This window comes from Rhea pennata, chromosome 2 (assembly GCF_028389875.1).
Source record: "Rhea pennata isolate bPtePen1 chromosome 2, bPtePen1.pri, whole genome shotgun sequence".
In the NCBI taxonomy this organism is placed as follows: Eukaryota; Metazoa; Chordata; class Aves; order Rheiformes; family Rheidae; genus Rhea; species Rhea pennata.
Genome location: NC_084664.1, coordinates 45,761,757 through 45,784,388, shown reverse-complemented (window position 1 = coordinate 45,784,388; position 22,632 = coordinate 45,761,757). Strand labels below are relative to the sequence as shown.

General features: G+C 40.1%; 1 protein-coding gene across 2 annotated transcripts in view; it reads left to right on the top strand.

Annotated features, from left to right (window-relative positions):
- Nucleotides 1–22,632, top strand: part of OSBPL10 (oxysterol binding protein like 10) — a 148,687-nt gene that overhangs the window by 8,141 nt on the left and 117,914 nt on the right. Inside the window, exon 1 of one of the 2 annotated variants that reach the window (XM_062569364.1) lies at nt 15,545–15,869. The exons of the other annotated variant lie outside the window; for it this stretch is intronic. Coding sequence (XP_062425348.1) covers nt 15,571–15,869 — 299 coding nt within the window. The 5' untranslated portion in view covers nt 15,545–15,570. Of the gene's footprint in view, nt 1–15,544; nt 15,870–22,632 lie in introns of those variants that run through there. 2 annotated transcript variants of the gene reach the window in all.

The window sequence follows — 22,632 nt, the reverse complement described above, 5'->3', positions numbered from 1 at the left end:
ATGTTTGGGAGCCTTTAGGCTGAATATCATGCCAAACTGGCTGTGGATGAAAACTGGGTTGTGGGAGATCACTTGTGTAAAGCCATATGATCTATAGGAAGTCTACTATGTGGGTTTACTGGGTGCCAGTGATCCCAGGAAAAAAGTATAGGCTGAAAGAGTAAAACAGCTTAGTCAAACAGTAGTTCTCGTTCCTGCACCGTTAAGACCTAGTACTGCTTTGCTTGATAGAGATACTACCAATATGACAAAAAAGTGTGTTTCTGATACATATGGACTAAAACAAATGTTAATCAGTAGTAGTTCCTTTAAGGTCAGTATGGACCCCAATAATAGCAGCAGAACTAATTAAGACACCAATCTGAGACAGCCTGCCAAGTGCGGTACTTGCAGGCCCAGGGATTCACATCATATCTCATGCAAGAGGTATTTTACTGTGTTAAACAGAGCAGAAGCAGAGGGAGGAGGACAGGATTGACCTCTACCAGTAGCCTGAAGTAACTGAAAATCAACAGACTGAGCCATAGTGGCTGTCAAAACAGTCTGTGGGAGGCTTAATGACCAAAGCCATGTAGCTGCTGGGAAGTTTCTTGAGCAGATGTAGGCCCATGCTGACCCCAGACAAAGACTTTTATGGAGTGATTCAATAAAGCAATAGTAATTATGTTCTTGTTTCTGTTTTCATCCCTTTTTCTAGGTAGTAAGTAGTAATGAGTAATCCTGTAAGGGATCAGAAACAGATGATGATCTGATATCCAAATAAATGTGATTCTGAACCCTTACAGGATCACTCATTTTAAGGTTTACAGTACTTACTTGCAACAGGAATTTCTAATGAGATCTTTTCTATGAACCCTGTTTCCTAGTCTTTTCCACCCACAGTGCTTAGTGCACTTTCAGGATGTATCACCTCTCTGTGATGGAGGTGGTACAGTTTCCCTGCTGCCTCTGGGCTCAGTCAGCGGGATGCAGTTTTACTTCTCACCAGCAGTGGGCCGTTTTTTACTGTTACCACTTAGATTCGTGCTGCTGCAGGGCTGTGCATCCAAAAACAATGCAAGTTGTGCAATCCGAATATGTGCAAAGCCTGTCTGCTTTGAGCCTGGAAATCTCAGTAACCCTCGTGTACAGTACGTGCAGTGTAACAGTGAGAGTAAAATCCAAACCCTGTTATCAGCATACCGAGCCGGCATGGAATGTCCCACATGGAACCAAGCTGTCTCAGCTAGTTGTTAGCTCAAGGGCGTTGGACATTATTTATCTCAGCTGCAGATGATAAAAACTCCCATGGGGGTGTTCTAGCTTTCTGTTTTTCTATTCAGTGGTAGAGTTTATTTATGCGTATTAACCTCTCAAGTATAGACACTTAGGACAAATTTAGCATCCGCAGTAACTATGACTGATTTCAATGTTTTTGTTTAGATAGGAATTATACACTTATCATAAATGGTGAAAGGCCAGGAGGTTCTGAAACAGCTTTCTAAGATGGCAGCTAGCCAGCTTTAGTGCCTTTTTGGTAGGTTCTAAGTCCGTAAATCAAAGCTTTTCAGTGTACTTCGCATCATTTGTTTTGAACAAAAATTCACCACTGCCAAGCAATGGTCTGATCTGCAAGATCAGAAGTGTTTTTCCATTAAACTTTAGTGCCTGCTAAGACCTGTGTTAGCAGATACAACAAAGGCCAGTAACAGTAGAACAGACTTTTGAGTGCAATTTTCTAATAGGAAAATAATATTAATCTGCAAAGAATGACTTCCACCAGAGACTAATTTAGCACACTGTGAGGGAGGAAACTTCCTTGGAATTAGGGGGAATCACTGTTTCCCAACTACAAAACTTGTCCCATGCAGCTAAAATTCAGCATAGGGGAACTTCGCTGGATTACAGTGTTGTATGCGGGCTGGCTGAGCCAGAGATCACAGTGGAGACAAGAGAGGCATGAAAATGAAGTTTTCAGTCAGTTGGCTTGTCAATTGTTATTGTAATTACTAAAGATGACTAAATGACTTGAATTAATCTTCCACTTTGAACTTAATTCAAGTCTCTTCCCTTTACATCTAAGAGACACCTACATGTTGTTCCTAGCAAAACCAAAAATCTGTGGATATTGTCATTGATTTTAACAGCTGGCTTAGGTTACTGCTCAACATAGGCATTTCCAAGAGAGCTCTGAGTTCTGAATTGCTGGATGTTGCCTCAGTTAGTTTGCTGGGTGTGGAAGAAGCAACATGAAAAAACATCTCTACATATTTGTAGAAAAAGAGTGATGAATCATGATGAGATCAACAATTTCATCACTAACTTTTCTTTCCTTTAATTTTGGATAGAAAACACTTCATAGTTTGTGTTTATGTGTATTAATGTGGTATTCAGACTTAAAATAATGTTCTAGTGCCTAAAGTATTAATTCCCAGAACTCCTGGTCTGGTTGATTTCCTTGGGTAGAGTTGTGCTGGGATAAACGGTGAGTGTATAAGATGCAGTCCTGTTGATTGACAAAAAGGTGGATTAGAAAGAATTAAGTCTGATCTTTGTTGATAGGAATAACATCCAGTAAATATCAGTAAGCAGATACCAGTAAATATCACTAGAATATCACAGTAGCAGAATTCTAATTTTGAATATGCACAAGGGATAAATCTACTTTGTTGACTCTCAGAGTCATCAATATGCCACAAATTAATGTTTTGAAGCTTTTTTTGTATAGAGAAGAGGCTGTAATGCTCTTTGACAATATAATTTGTATTAATTTGGTTAAAGAGAAAAATTCTTGACAAGTATGAGCAGGAAGAGACTATCTTCCCCATAATTATCCTGATCTCTGCAAACTTTTCTTCTCTGCTCTGATATTCAAGTTTATACCTAATACATAATAATGGATACCAGGATGGTGTAAAAAGCATTTTAATTGAAGAATGAATGAATATAGTACATAATGAAACCTCTTATCCTTTGTATTTATTTTCTAAACTACTATGAAACATGCTGTATCTTTTAGAAGAAATATTATCAGTTTTCTTGGAGATACAAGAATTCATATTTGCTGCTACCAGAGATCATTCACTGTCTCCATTTTCTTGTGTACCCATAACCTCTATTGCATGACTAATTAAGCTGCAATAATAACACTGAACTTAGTAATGTACTTTATGGCTTTGCTTTTAGATTTGCAAGAATATTTATTTGAAAGTTTTTAACTGTTCAAATTGTTTGCCCTGAAGGCACTAAAACGTGCATGACACATGCATGCTCTGACCATTTGAAGTTCATCATCAATAATCCAATGAAAAGTCTTTTGAAGTGTAGGAGCTGCCCAAATTATGGTGAAATGGATAATTGACTTTGTAGTCATTAATTACCATGTTAGAAGGACATTAACTGGGCACAGTCTTGCACCTTAAAATCTTGGAGATTTTATTAGAAAATTGGATTAAATAAAACAAAATAATTTAGCTTCTTCTGAAAGGAGAGAGTGAAATATATAAACACTTCAAAACAGGCTTTTGCAGAAGTAGCTGAAAGATTCTGAGCATAGATTGAGCAAAGAAAAATCCTTGGCATTAACCATGTGCCCTAAGCCTTTCTTCCCTTTGAGGAAAGGGAACAAGTCTGCTTTTTAAATATTTGCTGAATTCTTTGGAACACATACATAAGTGGATCTTCTTAATGATGTTTGAATCTTTTGGTTCTTCTGTTTGCTCAGTGACTGCCAAAACGGTGAATGCATTCAGGTTCTCTTCTTATGCTATGTTATGCAAGGGGAACTTTTCTAGAAACATGAAATGTGAAGTGCTTGTACTTCTCCAGCACTATTCTGTACTCTGTGAAGACTTCTGTGATCTCTAGGAAGATGTGTTCAGAACATCCTGAATGACTTTGTTTTCCCTCTACCTCTGAGTATGGCTTACTTAGAAAGACCTAGGATGTCAGTAACTTTTAATCCAAAAGTTGAGCTTTTTCTTTTTCCTTTGACACTGTTATAACTTATATAAAATATAACATAATTGATATATTATGTCAGTGGGAAGAAGCCTACCACTGTGAGGTCTAGGTCCTATTCTATCTTCTATTATTAGTGGCTTTTTATTAGAAATCTGCATTTCTGGTGATACGTTAGTATTAAGCTGGCTGCTGCACCACAAAGCTGTATACTTTTCCCATTTGCTTTCTAGCTGATAGTCCATTCATTTCCTGGTACAATTCTTATGAGCAATTAATCAGACTTAATGAAGTTCTCATTGTCTCCTTTTTAATTTTGTGTACCCTACTGGTGAGGAAACCGTTGCAAAATGACCTAATGGATTAGATTTTTGCTTCTCTTTCTACATGTGTTGTGGCATGCTTTCCTAGAATGTGCTGGCTATCACAGAATGTAGGGTTCCTTGCATAATTCTGTTTGATTTTGAGCTTTGTATGCAGATTCCTCGTTTGTCTGGGGATGTGAACTGATACCTGAGTTGCGCTTTTTACTGGCATTTTGAATTTTCAGTCACACTGCAGAATTAAAGTGCTATCCATCCACCAGAAGCCTTGTTCTGGAGTGAGTAGATTTGGAATTAGTTCTAAATAATGAATGTGTATGTATATGTGAATGTATATGAAAATAGTTCTAAATAATGTGTCCAGATTTGATTTGGAATATTCCAATCTCGTGTTTTCTGAAGCTTTTTATTTTTGTCATAGATTTCAATCTTCTTCTTCTTCTTCTTCTTTTTTTTTTTTTTTTTTTCCTCCAGGAGAAAACAGCATTGATTCTTCATTTTTCATTCAGCCACATACACTTCTAGGGTAACCTTGTACCCTCAATAGAAGCACATTTCTGTGTTTATTACAGAGCTGTTGCACTTCTTACATTTATATATTGCAGCTTTGCTATTAGTCCTTTGCCTCCTTTGACCTACGTTAACAGGAGATGTCTAAACATATCACGTACTTCAGCACCAGCCACCTTAAAAAAGATGACAACCTTCTTGATGTCATTTTTTCTTTTAATGTTACCCACTGCTTTTGTATACACAGTGCAACAGTGTTTGAACTTCCTTCCATTGTCTGCTGTGTTTCTAGAGAGTTACAGCTGTGATTGAGCCTTTAGGATATGTATTTTAATTTTATTTCTGATGCTATGCGACATTAAGGAAACTCTGGGACACAAGATGCTTAGCAGAGATCAGCTATGTTAAGTTATTTGATTCCAGCTGGGTCTGAAATACTTGATCTCTATTATACAGCACAAATTTCTTAGAGGCACAGTTCCTCACAAAGAGTGCCACTAACAGTATGGAGAATGTAGGGGAAGTTCAGAAGCCAGTGAAACAGCGAAGTCCATGCTTCTGTTCAATCCTTCTGTGCGTGCATTACTGGGTAGCTAAGGGCAGCCCTGATAAGAAAAAAACTTATTCTCCAAGGAATGAACAGCAGTGGTATTGTGCTACCAGTTGTAGGTGAAAAATATACTACCTTGGTTATATGTTACAAATTGATTTTTATCTTTTTTTTTTTTTTTTTTTTGATAACTGATACTTCATAGTACTTGCTGGGTATATCTATTATATCTACCTCCTCGGTTCAAGTTGAAGCAATCTGCTCTTGGCCAAAGAAAAAGAAGCCAGTAATCTTGGCTTTTGTAACTTTAAATAAAGCAGAGAATTTTCCTGAGTAAAGAGGCTGATGCAAGATTATTTTTCCACTTTTCCTCACTTTTATTTTTTTCCTTTTGGCAAGACTGAAGCCTGAGGACCTGTATTGCATTTAAATAACTTAAGAGAATTTCCACTTTTGAGGACTGTACTAATTATATGCTAAGCAAAAACATTAGGAAAAAAACAAACCGGAAAGAAATTGCTTTGTATATTTCTTCCCATATTTATTAGTTAGTGAGGCCATTAGCACTTCCACATATATGATTACAGTTCCTATGCTCTGTGGAGAAGAGAAAATTACTTGACTGCAGGTAATGCATCAGAGGCATTATGCATAAAGTTTATGTAGATGGGAGTGGTATTTCCCCTCAAAACTACTAAATTAAGGAAAAATAATTTTAAAATCCATGGTATCAGTTTACCTTTTGTACCAATAAAGCTTTTTTTTTTCTTTTAAACCTATCTTGCTTCTTGTATGTTGGTATGGGTTGGCTTCTAAGTTCCATTTTCCCCTTGTAATAACTTGTTAAAGTTCAAATTCCCCTGAAACATTGGTTAGCTCTTTGCTATCTCTGGTATCTTGTTGATGACTTTGACTTTTTTTCTGAAGTGCTGCATAACCAAGCAACATCAATTTTAGAATCATAGAATTGGTAAGGTTGGAAGGGACCTCTGGAGATCATCTAGTCCAACCGCAAATGAGTGGCCCATACGGGGATCAAACCCATGACCTCGACATTATTAGCACCATCTTCTAACTGAGATAAACCTATTTTCCTTCTATAGTTGTATGAGAGTGAGAAAATCCTCTAGTAAAGTCAGGAGTTTTCTGTTTCTTTCTTTCTTACAAACTTCCTGACAGTTAACTGCCAGGATTTTGACACATGTGGTTTATGTGCAGCCTCTGAAGACTGCATCTAACCTAGCCTTTTTTGGCAAACTCCCCATTACACTCTTAGGCTGACAGTGAAGCAACTCCATCTCCACTGGGAATTAGAAAGTAGACCAGCTGCTTGTGTTGCTATCAAAGTGTTGTCTAAACTTGGTTAGACTAGATCTAGCTGGCATAATAAGGCAACAGCAGCTGCCAAAATCCTTGCTGATGCTCCTGATCTGGTGCTTCAGTCCACAAAGAAAAAATCTAAAACTCTTTCAAGCTGTCTGATTTATCCTTTGCATTGCTTCTCTTTATGAGCCCCATTTTTCCCTGTTACTAACAAAAATCTATGCCATTTATTGCTGAAAGCAGTATGAATCTGATTTCTGCCACGAATGAATCTGGCATCAGATTAACTTGGTACATGGGCTATGGTTTTCTGTAATAAGACCCTATTACAGTTTATGAAATACATGCTGTATATGAGTTTATTTATAACTCCAAGGTGCTGTTTTTCCATCTTCTGAAAAAAGGATACACGTGATCTCTTGAAGGCCTTTCATTTTTCATTTGATATTCATACTAAGAAACATTTTTTTTTCTATTTGCTTTTCATGAAATGTTTTGAAAAATATGTGGACAACTGATAGAATTATTAAATCTGACATCAGATTAAGTGAAGCCTAATTTGGATGGGGAATGTTCTTATTCAGGCTCTTTAAAGCTTTATAATATTGTTTGTTTACATCTTTAGCTCCAATGACTTATAAATATTTGTGAGAAGATTGTTTTCTTAGAGATCCAATGCTTGTCCTGTCAGTTAGAGGTTAACTTCTCCTGATTAGGATGTCAAGGTCCCCCAGAAGTAGTTCCTATTTTCCCCAGTAGAACAGCAGAATCAGACATTCTTTCTTCAGTTTCACACAAGCAGGATATTGGATAAATTAAAACAAATTTGTCAATTCTCTATATGTCTTATAAAGAAGAAAGAAAAAACGGGGTGAGTGGGTGCAAACCTCTAGTTTCTTCCTCTTATTGTCATTACAGGTTGCTAGTTTCTGGGATTTGTTTTACCAATTTTGAAGACTCAACGGTATGTCATTTTCTGCAGGCTTAGCTCTATTTTTAGGCTATAAGCCAGTATCACTGTAGTAGTGGGAAGTTTATGACTGGTTGAAGCTGGCAGAGCTCAGAGTTTAGAAAATCTAGATTTGTGAAACTGCAGCTAAGGAGTGCTTGTTTCAAGCATCCTCTGTGAACAAGACCCAAGGTCAAGAAAAGTTAAGCTGAAAAGGAGCAGCTTCCTGAACCTGTAGTTTGCTTGCTCTAAAAAATTAACATATGTTTCACCTTTGAAATACAGGCAAATACTCCATATCAAGCTGGGTATGAATGCACATTCAATCTGGCAGAATCAACTCTCAAAAATCAAAGATCAAAGCTGACAGCTGGTTTTTAGAAACTGGAGAGACAGAATCGTAATTCAGCTCTTTTCATGTATGAGGTTGTCTCCCCTGGATACTCCTGTCAAGGCTGAGTGTGATATGACAGAGCAAGTAGTATCTGTAAATTCACCGGGGGGGGGGGGGGGGGGGAATTATGGGTATCTTTTTCTTTCCAGCACCCAGGAGAGAATTAAATAAATGACCTTGTCAGGCTTTTATAAACTTCCGTTTCTGGTGTTCTTCAGAAGCAGCCAAGTTAACATTCAATTCTGTGCTGCGGAGTCCTGCTGAATACAACGTGGCCTATTTGCTGTATCAGTCTTGAACCTGCAGACCACCAAACAAGTAACTGAGCACTTTCATTAAATAGATTATATGATGAATGCTGCCTTTATACATTTTTTTAAAACTAATCTTAGTTTTTGTGATATGTAAGAAATTTTTGGTTTGCATTTTTTTCACAAGCTTATTTGCTGATAGCTGATAATTTGGCTATTAAAAATCACTCAGTGGTGAACCCTGATAAACAAAATGTCACTTTGGTTTGGGATAATTGCAGATACCACATGTTTGGAGTTAATTAAAGTACAACCTCCAAGACTGAATCCCCAAACTATAAAAACCCAAATTTTGGACACTTACATACTTATGTGACTAAAGTAGTTTTATTGATAAAATAGTTTTACTGGTAAAATTTAAAATGGAATGACTAAAAATATGCCAGGAATTTATCAGTTTTACAAGAAATTTACTTTGATGGCAAAATGCAGTTAAAATATAGGTGTCATGATTTGCTCTAAGGCTCTTGCATTTCATGTTAATATTAGTCATTAAAAAAGTAGGAAACAATCTGCCCAACTTCTAAAACACTGTTATGGAGAGAAGAGTGAATAGAATGATTGATTTAATAACAGGTTCTGCAGTTTGAGAAAGTGTTTTAGACACACTCAGTTGTTTGGTATGTCTCTGTATATTTCAATAACACATATTGAAATACCGACCAGTATTTGTTATGCAGATTTTACGTTAGAAAGGAGCCAGTCATGTTGCATAAGAAATTTCTATTTGTTTCAATTAGGTTTCTATACTACTTGCACAATGGAGTCTGAAATTAGTAATCTGAAATACTTTCTGCGTAAGTAGTTGTTAGCAAGTTTTATGTAAGTTAATTTTTCTCCCCTTTTCACTCCCCAAAGTCTTAATGTTTGTGTTTTGTTCTCTATCTCTATTGCATAATTCTCTTTTCTTTTCTTTTCTTTTTTTTTTTTAACCGTTACCCTATTATGGGGCAGATTCTAATACTAGTCCAAAATAGTACTTGAAGGTGCTATTAAAGATGTTGTGAATAAAAGACAGTTCTGCTGTGGGTCAGTAAGGGAATTACAGTCAAGCCCAATTTGAATCAGACTGGGTTTTAAGCAATAAGATACTGTAAGGTGTTATCTAATAACTACAGAAAGTGCTGGTGGTATAGTATGAGAACAAAACCCAAGTAGTGTAAGCTAACATTAAATTATTAGTAAATACATGCTCTGCAGTATAATATTTCTATAGCAATACTTCTAGGATGCAAAAGTAGTTTTGAAAATTAGAAAAATTATAGAAAATTATAAGATTATAGGTGCACAGATATTTCATATAGAAAGTCAATGGGCAACAAGCTGGCTGGTTTTACAGTGATATACAGCAACATGCATTATTAATAATAAATATTGAAACTTGACAGTTTCCACTGGAACCACACATCTCTCCAAGGAGATAAAAGGGGATAAAAAAGGAGCTTGAGCACTACTTCCAGATATGATGCAGGAGTATGGGGACCAGTTAGATTCAATGTGGCCTTAAATCTGAATTTGGCACTTAGTAGGAAATTTGCCCCATGTTTTTCAAATCTCTAAATGTTTACCTATACAGATAGAAAAACATTAAAAATGCCTACATCATGTTAATATTTGGTATATTAACACTTTTGTACCCATTCCTGTTAAGGAGACTGCACTGCTGCTATCTTATGACAGATAAAATATTCCTCTTGGGATTTCTCCTGAACCTCCATGTTGATCTATTATAACAAACAAAAGCATTAAGGTAGAGAAATTCAAGTGGGGAAAAAAATACAAATGTTTTGCTTTCAGATTCAAAATTTATTCAAAAATCATTATAGGAAGCCATCTTGATTTAAATATGTTTGTAAAGGAGGTGATCTAGCTCTAATCTAGATGACTTTTTTTTCATGTGGAATTACAGCTTTGCATTTTAGGGTTTCTGTTATCCAGGAGGTTATATTAGAAAATCTCAATGTTTTCTTCTGGCCTTCGTGTGTGAATGAGTCTATTTTAAGAACTATATTTGTGACTACCTATAACAATTGTTCAAACATCACTGGCACAGAATGTGGTTCTTCCCACCAACTATACAATACGTACTGTCAGCGCTATTTATGCTCAGTTTCTTTATGCGCTGACTTCCTATCTGTTTTCAGCTGAAATTCAAAAGATTGATTCTAGCTACACAGAAAATTGCTTGCATCACAGTTATCACACACAGCACCTCCCCTACGCACATTTAATCACATCCTTTGCAAATATACATAATATGAGTTAGTATGCTCTCCAGCCAACCACCCCAGAGTTTGTGCTTCAGAGGCTCAGGCATTCTGATCAAAATTGTTTCAGCTGATCTAACCTGCAAATTAGAGAGCAGTGCAGTGCAGCTGAGTAAACAAGCTATGAGAAGTCTAGTTGTGGCAGCACAAATCTTAGTCCAGATGAATTTGCTCTGCCTCATGGCAGAGTGAATTACCCTGCGTGGGGTCTCTGCTTCCTAGGATAGATTGTTTCTGGCAGCCAAGCTAGTTTGGATATTTTTACACTATGCCATGTTTCTTTTGACTGTTTCCCTGTCACTAGCTTTAAGTTAAGCAAGGTTTAGAGCAGGATAGTTACCCTGCTGAATGAGAAGCTTGGATGAGAAGCTGCTGCTAACAGGATGAAGGGTGGCAAAGAAGCATGTTTACTGTACATCGCAGGCTTACGGGCACCAGGGAAGGAGAATAGGATGCATACTGTTCAGCAAAGTTCACACTAAAATTGGCAAACTACTAAGTTAATGGTAGCTTCTATATTTTCTTGAAATTTTCTTATCAGAACTGTTTTACCTATGGATGTTATGCTGGTTAAATCTAAGTGAAACTATTATATAAAATAGAACATAGTAATGGTATTAAAATTCTTGTGCTGTGTTATGAAAATGTTCAGATTAGAGGCACTAGTGCTACTTTTAGACCTTCAAATCCAAGAATCTGTGGAAGCAGAGTTGAGGAAGGACTAGGAGAATGTGCTGTTGCTGTGCTTTTCTCCACCTGCTGCATTCACGCTCTGGCACTTGCTGTAGATGATTGGGAAAGGATTAGTGAGAGCAAGCTTGGCATAGGTGTGACTGTGATGTGGACTGAACCTTAGGGATTATGTCTGATTCATTCCAGTGCTGGTGTCTATAGACAGCAGTGATAGAGGTACACAACTGCATGTTTTTGCTTAAGCATTGCCTGCAGCTTAGTGACACCTGACTTAAGTCTCACAAAGCTTGTGGGAAATGAAGTGTTACCTCAGGAGGACTCTCTAAAGCCAAGGAGGAGACAGCCAAACTGAGGAAGCCTTGTGTTGTTTCCATAAAAGAGGTTCGGTGTTTAAATGTAGACCAGGCAGAAGTAGTTTCTGTAGTTCCTATAGTTAAATTCCTTCATAGTACTATGACTGTAAGAAGTTGTGTGGAAATATGATGGGAGGTGGAGGGAAGAGAGAGAAGAGGAAAAGGGAACTGAAAATTAGTTATAGAAAACTGTTAAGGAAAGCCAAAGTAAGAAGATCAAGAAATGTAGAGGGATTGGGAAACAGACTGTAAAGTGGCCTTTTTTCTGGAGGCTAAAAGTAGGTAGCTTAGCAAAGGATGGGGAAACTTCTCCTTTTCCTGATAAGAGAAACTTATCTCTATTCACTATTATCACTATTGAATTTGATATCTTGCCAGACCTTTCACTCCCTAGAAGATAGGATAAGTAATGAGTTACTTTGATTTTTAAGGGGCTCTTAATGGATGAGGCAAAATTTTGCTTTGAGCAGAGAGTGAAAATAGTGTACTTTGGAGGACTGTGAAGTTGCAGCTGTGTTACCTTGGAAACAGAGCCCTCATTAGGCCAGTTGCTGTTAATAGCTAATTAAGAATACTTGTAACAAGGTATGCATCATGCTGGATTGCATTAGGCTAAGTCAGTGTGCATTACCCTAAAGTCGAGCTCTTCTAGGACAGACTGTTAGCTAGTAAAGAAGTACAGGTTCAGTCATTTTGAAGAGCTTTAATGACTTAAATGAGGATAGGGCCTCAGTGATATCAAGACTGCCGTGAAAACTTGCCTGACTGTGCTAGATTGTAACGGTATGTTCATACTAGGAAAGGAAAAGGAATGGAAAGGTTGGATCTAGCATATTCTTGTGCTTAAATACAATGCAAAGAGCTAAATCTAGTGCCAATGTTTGACTCAGAAAGACCTTTCCTTAATAAGTGGGAAAAAATCCTTAACATACGAACAGCTGCACTATAGGTCAAACCAAAGGTTTGTATCCTGTATCCTAGCCCTGTATCTCATTCCTGCCAGTAGTAGATGCTTAGAGAAAGTCAAGAATGTGGCAAAGATAAAGGATTATTGCATCAATAAAGTAAGCACATAGTCTTCTGGAAGTTGGAAGCCTAGGGCCTTTCTGAACATAAAATATCTCCAAAACACTGTGGTGAAACTTGTTTAAAGGTTCTTTACAAATAATTGTCTAATTGCTTTTTAGAAAAAAAAAACTTTCTAGACTTTTGGAATCCAAAAAGCTCTTGTAGCAATAAGTTCCATAACTACAGATCATGTTAAAAAGTATTTTCTTGTGCTGATTTTAAACCTGCTGCCCTTATAGTTCTTGCTTCATGAGAAACAGTGAAGAATCATTCCATATGAACCTTTTATAACCATATCATCAATTCACAATTTTATATACTGGTTGCTTCTTTTCCAACTGAAAATCTTATATAGTTAGCTATCTCCTCATAGAAAAGCTGTTTTTATACCTTTTTTCCCCTCTACTCTGTCCTGTATTCCCTGTTGACAGAATATTATAAATGCAGATTATAGACACTGGATGTACTATAGATTCATATAGCAGCATGCTGATATTTGTTTTCCTAATGAGCTCGTCACAGATGTTTGACTTGATTACCCTTGAACATTAAGATGCATTTTCCAGAGGACTATTTAAAATGACTCCAATCTCTTTTCTGAGAGGCCATAACTAATTCACGCATAGTAATTTTTTCTCCACGTTATACTCTTTTTTTATCAGCATTCACTTTCAGTAGCCATTTTATCAGTGAATTAGCCACTACTGTGAAATCCTTCTGCTATTCTTTGCAGTTGATTCTAGTTTTAACTATGAATCAATGAAGGAATTAGGATTTAAGAAGATACAGGATAACATAGATCTGAACTCAGAGTTGTGGGTTCCCTCTATGTGAAAACTGGCTGTTCGTTCCTGTGTTTTGTTCCCTGTCTCTGAACTAGTTAATTTGTAAGAGGACCTTCTATTTTATCACATCACAGTAATCCTAGCAGCTGTGAAGAATGGTGTGGGATTCTGCAAAATTATCCTGGGGTATAATACATTTACAGTTTGTTGTCGCTTCCATTTCAGAAACTTGATAGTGGGCATGCCATTGTGATTTGGGTTTTATTGTATGGAAACGTAGTGAGAGTATTGAAGGCTTCTCTTCCTGGCATAATCTTATTCCACTAAATCCTGTGGAAGGTGGGAAGATTCATATTCATTCAAAATGTAAAACATACATAGTCAATGTATTGCAAAGGCTGATGAGAGATGACACTGTCATTTCATTAAAGCATTTTGTTCCACTGTTTGGGGCTGTAGTTGCAACTGATTATGAGGAGAAATGAAGGGAGGGTCTCGTTTGTATCTCTAAAGAGAAGGGCCTGAGTAACGGATGCCTTCTTCATTCCAATGTCTTCTAAAAGCTATGGTCATCAGAAGTAATGGAGCTAGCTGAACCTGAGAAGGAGGATTTCCAGATTGGGGACCTGGAGTTCCTATCCATAGTAAACAATGATAGGGGAATTTTATGTGAACATCTTAAGTAATAGTTCTGACCTGAAAAGTTAGTTACTCTGAAATACTTTGTTTTAAGAAAATAACTAGATTTGTAATCTTCTTCATCTGTACTGCAAGAAATGTACACTAAATATTCCACCAGTGAAATACTAAATTAAAATTCAAGTCTCCAGACTGTAAAGTCTCAATATTTAGCTACAACATAAGAAGTTTAACTACCCAAAATTCAAGATCAGGCCCAACACTTCAGCTACCCAACCACAACACATATGGTAGGATTTTCTGGAGGTAAAACTGGGAGAATCTGGTTAGGAGCCCTCCTCTCTATGTTGACTTGCGTAGGGAGCTTAGGCCTCTCACTGTAAGCAGATTTGGATCACTTGAGTTAACTTATGAGGTGTAGAACAGAGAGTACATGATATTTGGTACACTCCAAGTATCTGTAGTACACAGAAGTGTAAAACTTCCCACAGGTTTAAAGCGCAGAAGCAAAGCTTGGTTTGTATTTTTTTCAGGCTGTGTGAGCTCCTTTATTTTTCAGGTCTCCACTCATAAAACAGCATCAATAACAGCTACCTCTCTGGTATGTTGTGAAGATGCACTCTAACAAATTTGAGGTACTTGGCTACGGCAGCAAGGATGCCTGTTGAGTTGACTTGATGGGATGTAACCATGTAGCTTTGTACCTGGCTTACTGTACAAGAATTTGCATACATTTTCGCAATGATCCTAAATGCGTAATAGAGGTTACGTCCTCTGTTTGCAGGAGATGTAACCCATACCGATGTTCTCTGAGCAGCCTGGGATCAAGGGCATGACTGTACGTTGACGGACACGTCCCGCGGCAGCAGCAGCAGCGCGCTGGGCGCCGCCGCTGCGCTGCTCCCGGCTGCAGGGCACGCCTGCCCGCCGCGGGCCTTGCGCTGCGTGGGCTCTGCCCCGCGCTACGCCGTGCTGTGGCAGTGGCCTCCCCGGCGTCCTGCTTCACGGGGCAACGCGCGCTCGGGCGCGTGGGTCTGCGCCAAGCGCTCCCCTCGATGCGGCGCGGGGCACAGCCTTACGCACCTCCGCCGTTGTTCCCGCGTGGGTGCCGCACCCTGCACGCAGCCGCCGCTTCCCTTGGCGCCCACGCGGGCGCGCGAGGCTTCTGCCGCGGCGTCCCCGCGGGCACGGCGATGGCGACGGCGGCTGCCCTGCGCGCTGCGCTCGCCCCACGCAACGCCGCCGCTGGGGGCACCGCCGCGCCGCCCCACGCGCGTGCGTGTGACACCCGGCCGCCCAACGGCCGCCCAGCGCCCCCGGCCCGGCGGCGGGAGGCGGCGGCGCCCGGGCCCGGCCCCTCGTCCCTCGGGCGCCGCCCCTCTCCGCGCCGCCCATGAGTCAGGGCTTTGCCGGCGCTGGCGGCAGCCGCGGCCGGAGCGGGCTCGCACCCTCCGCCGCGGGGCTCCATGGAGAAGGCGGCGAGCGAGGGCGGCGGCGGCGGGAGCAACAGCAGCAGCCGCAGCAGCAGCCGCCCCACGTCGGCGGGCTCGTCTCCCTCGTCCTCCTCCGCCAGCCGCGGGCCGCCGGGCCGGGCGGCGGCCGCGGGGCGGCTGGATGGCGGCGGCGGCGGCGGCAGCAGCCCCGGCTCGGCGGCGGCCAGCCCGGGGGGCGCGCAGGCGCCCGGGGGCGGCGGGCGGCGGCGGGAGCCGCTGCTGGAGGGGACGCTCAGCAAATACACCAACCTCCTGCAGGGCTGGCAGAGCAGGTAACCCGGGCCCGGCCGCCCGCGGCGAGGGGCCGGGCCGCGGCGCCAGCCCTGCGCGGGGCAGGAGCCCTGCGCGGGGCAGCCGCCCTGCGCGCCCTTCCCCGCGCTGCTGTGCGCGCGTGTTCCCCGGCGAAAGAGCCGCGGGGAAGTGGGGAAAATGCGGCGCTTCCGGCTTCTCTAGGTGGCTACCGGGTGGGACAACGAGGAAGCGGTTACCTGTGTGTTTGGTGAGAGCTCTCCTGGCGCCTGTAGCGCGGCGGGCGCTGGCGGGGCAGGCCCAGGTGGCGCGGCTCGGGCGCAGGCAGGCCGCCGTGCGAGCCCGCCGCGGGAGAGCGGCCGGCCGGCTTTGCGCGCCGCGTGTCGCGTCTGCTGCGCGCTGCTGCGGGGCTGAAGCCGTAGCGCGGAACTCGTGGCGCTGCGCTGGGGTCCGCCGGGCTCGAGAGGGACTGCTTATTTGTGTTTTACTTCTAGTTGCTGAACTCTGTCCCCTTAGTAGATGGGTGGGGGCGAACATGTAGAGCTCTGCCCGTTGACGTAAGGTGCCACTGTGATGGTTTGGAAGAGGAACAACGCCAATATAGAGACATTCGCAGGACTAGTTACAAACTTCTGCACGAAGCGTTAAAAAAACCCAAACCCCAAATCCCCACACCACTGTTGCCTGTATTAAGTGATCCTAAGCAGTAGTAACATAGGAGTAGCTGGGTCCGTCACGTTCTGACAGTGATTTTCAAAGTATCTATAAGAGACAGAATTAAACGGCACAAGTGCTTATGATGCCGACTCGCGTGGGGCGGAATCGGTGGCAGGCGTGCTGCAGCGATGCCCCCTCCGAAGTTCCGGGGATCGGGCTGCCTCCGCGCGCTGCGAGGCGCGCGCAGGTACGCTTGCTGCGAGTGATAATAAAAACTCCTGCTGCGGTGTGGGTAGGCGCTCGTGCTCATAAAACTAGCCTGCTTCAGCCTAAGCGTGGGGAAGGCCCTTGGCCGTTTGGTAACTGTAGTTGTGAGCTAGGTGAAAACTCTCCCCTCTGTTGATTGATGCAGTTCTCCTGCTGTTTTGATAGCGTGACTGAAAATTAAAAGCACACTTCCCCCCATTTTTGGTGGGACCTCTGTCTATTTTTGTAGAAACAATCACTTTTTTTTTTTTAATCATGGGATGATTTAAGGGTCACTTTAATGTAAACTGAGGAGGTTACAAAATAATGGCCTTTGCTTATAAATCTTTGGGTCTAGAACTGCCTCTCCATTGTGTCTGGGCGGTGTTTAGCACTGATTAAATCTCTGATAATGGTGACAGCTTAAAATAACATGTACATACATAATCCATGTACATACAAGAATTTTTTTTAGTCTGAAAACAGAATGAAAAAACTATAAATGTGATTTAAGTAATTCTACCGTAGCACTTAGACTGTTGAAAGTAACTGACGTTAACTTCCTTTTAATGTTGCTCTATCATACTTTGTCAGTTGCCAATTTTGTGTAAATCTGGCTGTTTGAGCAAGTGGCTTATGATGATGGTAGAGCTTCTATACTTAAGTAACTTTTTTTTGTTTGTTCTGTCCTTCTGTCAATCTATATATCTGTTTTTTTTTTAAGATGGAGAGACTTCAAGTTGTAAACAAAAAAATTGAAACTTGAGACTCACAATATTTGATCTTATTATAATGTCCAATAAATGAGTAGCAATTCACAGGTTAGAGGGTAGTTATCTGTTTGACCGTGTGAATGTTTGTCATTGAGTCTGAGTTCTGATTGAAAGGAAACAGTCTATAAGAACTGATAAGTGATTTTGTAGTTGGCACCTGCACAGTTATCTGGATGTACTGAATGGTTGTACAAATTCTTTTGAATTTACTTCAACTGAAAAAAGCACAAAATTGTTTAACCTCGTAATCAATACAGCCAGATGGCATGAATATAAATAAATTGTAAAATGGAAAGATAAAGTGGGAACTGTCAGAGTTCAGTGATTATGGATTTGGATTTTTTTTTAAAGATATCTACTCCTTATCCATTAGCCTAAATCATTTAAATGCATTTAATGTTAGCTGCTGCCATGTGGCATTGAAGTTTAAAGTTTTTTTTTTTTTCCTAGGTTATCCAACACTTGGTATGCAGAGTAGCCTCTGCAATCCTAAAGAAATTTGTTTTGTCATTTGAATTACCATACATTAGTGTTGCTCTTTTATCTGTTATCCTTTAACAGGCATGTGCAAGATACTCTTATTTCATATAAGACAAGCAAGAGCTTGATGATTACTGAAAGATTAATAATGTATTTTTAAGTATTAACTGAAGCAATTGAAGGCTTCAAGTTCTGTCAATCTTAAGACCAGCATTGCTTTTTCTTCTAGGAATTTCTGAGGGTTTGTTATCTGTTACTTAGAAGTAATGTGTTTGTTCTGTTCTAGTAGGTTTAGGAACAATCTAATGTGGAAATGAGTGAGATTTTTCTTTACCTTAAAGCAAGCAGAAAGAAGGGCCTTTTTTAGTCTTGAGGCAGTTGCATGATGAAGGTCTCAAGGGGGCCAGGCATGCGGAATGTTTCCACTGAAGTCAGTAACTTCCTCTGGCTTTACACAGGTATAAATGCAGGGAACAGGATTTAACTGAAAGTACAGATATTTTGACGCAATGATGCTTGTGTCTGGCCTGAGACATCAGGACATCTGACTGTCTTTACTCTTATTATCATGAAATTACAAATAATTCATTTTCTGGAATTGAAGTACTCTTACAAAATGTTTTGGTTGGGATTTACTTATTGTACATATATGGGAGAGTAGTAGCCTGCATTTTAAATTGAAGTTATGTGGATTTAATAGACAAACATGTCTCTATAGGATTGTCGTGTCATGCAGAGCCTATTTTGTATGAGCTAACTTGATATTAATGAAATACCTATTGCTTGTGACATTACTATCAAGTTCTTGAATAGTTCAGTAGAATGTTGCAAAGTGTCAAAAAAACCCATTTGCCCAAGGTAGCCCAAAATTTGCATGTGGACTGCTTTCTCCTTCTTCCTCACCTCCTGAAAATGCTTTTAATGCTTAGTTTTTAAGTTTTTGTCCTGAAAGCATATATAAACCTCGGAATTACCTGCATCTGGGCTGGGGCTTAAATTTGGAATTGTAACAGCAAGAACAGCAACAACAGATGGAGTCCTAGCCAATGCATGTTGCTGCAGCTCTTCTGAGCACTCTGTAGATTATCCTGTAGCCTGGCTGTTTTCTAAGGCATTGCTTTAGCCTGTCCTTGTTTCCTTCCTTAATTGAGAAATGTATTTTGTTTACATGAGTCGTCTTTATGTATGTTTCTTGTGCTTGGGCACAATCAGACTTCTCTTTGGGATTAGGTGCATTCCTTGTAGGTCAGTAAAAAGTGTACTTTGTTTGGGGTAGTTCAGATATTTTTGCACTCATGCTCTTCTTACTGGGCTCTACAACACTGTGGTGTGGTTTCTTTGCTTATTTGGCTTATTTTGATTGAGATTTAACTGTTGCTGCCTTTGCTGCTGCAGAAAGACCTTTATTTCCACTGCCTGTAACAGCAGCTAGGATGCTGCTTGAAGAACCAGCACACTCTGCTCCCTCTGCTACTTCTGGGGCTGTTCTTTGGCTCCCAGAGGTTCTGCCGCTCTGACCCTGCAGTTACAGGAGGGTTGTTGTCTAAAGACATTAACAAAAGATGACCATCTTTTTCTTTTCTTTGCCCATGGCTTACAGAATAGTGTTACGGCTGCTCTTGATACACCATCACAGGTATGATGATATCGGGATTTTTGACTAGGCACACCAAGTACCCAAAGCTGTCCTTTTTTACACTATTTATAAGCCTTGTGCTCTTAAGCGGGAGAAAGCTAGGTTTGAGGAAATAAAAAGGCTTGTGCCGTAAATAGCAGGTGAAAAGGTCCAAGGACAATATGAGATGAACAATCTAGCATGAGAGATTAAAGGCAAGAGAGGAAAATCTATAAGGGAAGAATTTGGTGATTGATGGAGAGAAGAAAAGTCAAAATGAATGTGGCTGGACTTAGTGGCATTGGGTTCTCACAGGAGTGTGTTGGATGGGTTGTGAGGGAGCAAACCTGGGTTTCTAGAGAAGAGGAGCTTGCAGAAGGTGAGAGAATGACTGATCTGATTTAAAATTGCTGTGAGTGAAAAAAAGTAGATTTTTGTAGGTGCTGTAGTGCAAAACAGTGATTTTTAATATTATATATAGACACGTATTAAAAAGTGTGTGTGTGTGTATATATATATATATATACACACACACAATACACACACACACACATATATGTGAGAAAGAGATTGTGACCTTTTAGGACAAAGGAAATTGTACCTTTTTTCCAGTATAGAAATTCAGAAGATACCAGAGAAGCAGATGATGATTGTTGTGTAGGTACGGAACTATACGCGTGTATAGCTGCTGCAAGGGAAGTCTGTGCAAGACAAATGAACTGTTTTATATAAAATAAACCATACCGTCGACATTCTAACAATAGAGAGTATCTGGGAAAGAGGACATGCATACGTTTAAACAGGCACAAACAGAAACGCAGCAAGTTCCACCTTATGAGGAAGAGCTGCTCTGCTGTGCGAGTGACGGAGCACTGGAACATGTTGCCCGGAGAGGTTGTGGAGTCTCCTTCTCTGGAGATCTTCAAAGCCTGCCTGGACATGATGCAGTCTGTTTGTCTGTCTGCGTGTCTGTCTGTGTTCTCCGTGGAATCAGATTTACCACTGATTTCTCTGTTGCTTCCTGTTTTGTCTTTAAATAATGTTTCTAGCCCTGTGTATGGAGGGCTTTGTATTGTGTCGTAGTGTCTCTTACCTACAGAGCTCAGGAAGAGGAAGGCTCTATTTCTAAGGAGCTGGAGACACAACCTTCCCTCTTCTATTGTTGGAAATTTGCTCCTTAAAATTCAAAACGTTTATTATAATTTGTGTATTATAATTGGAGAAATTAACAATATGCATTGAAACCTAAAGTGTTTATAATGAGTTAATACTCTGTTATGGGTTTTCCTTGAAGAATAGATTTTACTAGATATAACGTGGTCCCTTAACATGTAGGTTCTGTTTACACTAATAGGTAATATGGAGAGGAGGAAAACTACTGAAAGCAATGTGTTTTATTCCTGTTGACCAAATGAACAGTATGTATGATGAACACTCTTACGTTACTGAAATTGTCAGGATATATGTGATAAATTCCAAATAGATTTGGAATGTTAGAGTGTTAAAAGTCAGTTATTAATAAATTATAGTTAAATTAAGGCACTAATGTTTCTTTTTCCTCACAGTCTGCGCTCACAATCTATGCAGCAAAAAGAATCATGTTCAAATGTAAGCTTTCTTATTCCCTCCTCTACTTCTTTCATTTTTTGCTATTGAAACCTTTTCCCTAAATATGTATCACTGAAACTTAGTTTTTTGAGAAAAAACTTCACCTCTTCAATTGCATTCTACTAATTCATTTTTAGGAACGTGAAAACTTTTGGTTAAGGTACACTATGCCTTTTTAGTTAGTGATTTGCTTCATAATTTTGTTCTTGCTTCTACATCATCTCAGTTAGGAGAATAGAGAATGCTGTTCAAAAAGTAGAGTAAAATTAGAGAAGCAATTTCGACTAGGTAAGAGACAGGCAGAGAAATCTGTCTCATACTCTGCTCTTTGGTAGTGTTTACAAGAATCATTTAAAAGAAGACAATGTTGAGTCATAGGCTGAAATTGGAAAGGATGGTCTTGTGGTTAGGTAAGGAATTGGTTTGGTCTGTGGAGATGTGGGTGCAGTTTGGAGGGCTGCTGTGGACACTTCTTTTGTTCCCAGGGAGGTAACCTGAGGTCTTTGTTCCTTGGCTGCCCATGTCACATGGGATCAGTGCTGCTTAGGGCGGTGTGGAGGATAACTTCACTGAATGCTTGTAAGATGCTTGATTGTGGCAGTGTAGGAAAGATCTACTTAAAACGAAGGAGACTTGAGCGTTGTTACTCAGGCAGTACATCTGGGATTTGCAAATGCATTTCAGAGCTGAGCAGCAGTCCTGTGCTAGGGAGAATGAAGTGACGGGCAAGATGGAACATGGTCTTCCTTCCATCCAGATGTCAGACTTAGCTTTCAGACTGTGAAAAGAAGTGGCAGTTGGCACTAACTCTGAAGCACTTGCATACCCTTATCTGGGTTTTGTTATTACTACTTCATCTTACTGCTAGCTTTTGAATGGTGATTTTTGTACTTAGCAATGGAGTGATAAATGTGGCTAGAGGGAGCACTTGTGTGCTTACTGGCTTAGATTTTTTTTTTTTTTTAATGGATACAGGTTATGTTCATGTAGAAGGAGAAGTGACAGTAAGTTGTTAAACTAAATAATGTGCCTGGATTCCTCTTATGAGTACATAAAATTGTATTCACAAGATTTCCCCAGTCATTTTATGCTAAAAACAATTGTTTAATAAGAGTGCATTTGGAGTTTAGCGTGTCTTTGGTTAAGTAACACTAAAGTTCTTATTTGGTTCTTTATGATGGATTTAAAGGGTTGAATTAGTTTCATAAGTGAAAAAGATGCTGAAATTCACCACAATTATTGGCTCTTAATGTGAAATGATATTTGCAAAATTCTTATTATTGAATTTGGTTTGACTAAAAATACTGAATTTGCTGCTTTTGATTTTTAATATGCTTCCACAGCTTCCCCCACCCACCCAAGTATCCTGGCACCACGCCTTAAATTTTGGAGGCTTGTTGATGTCTT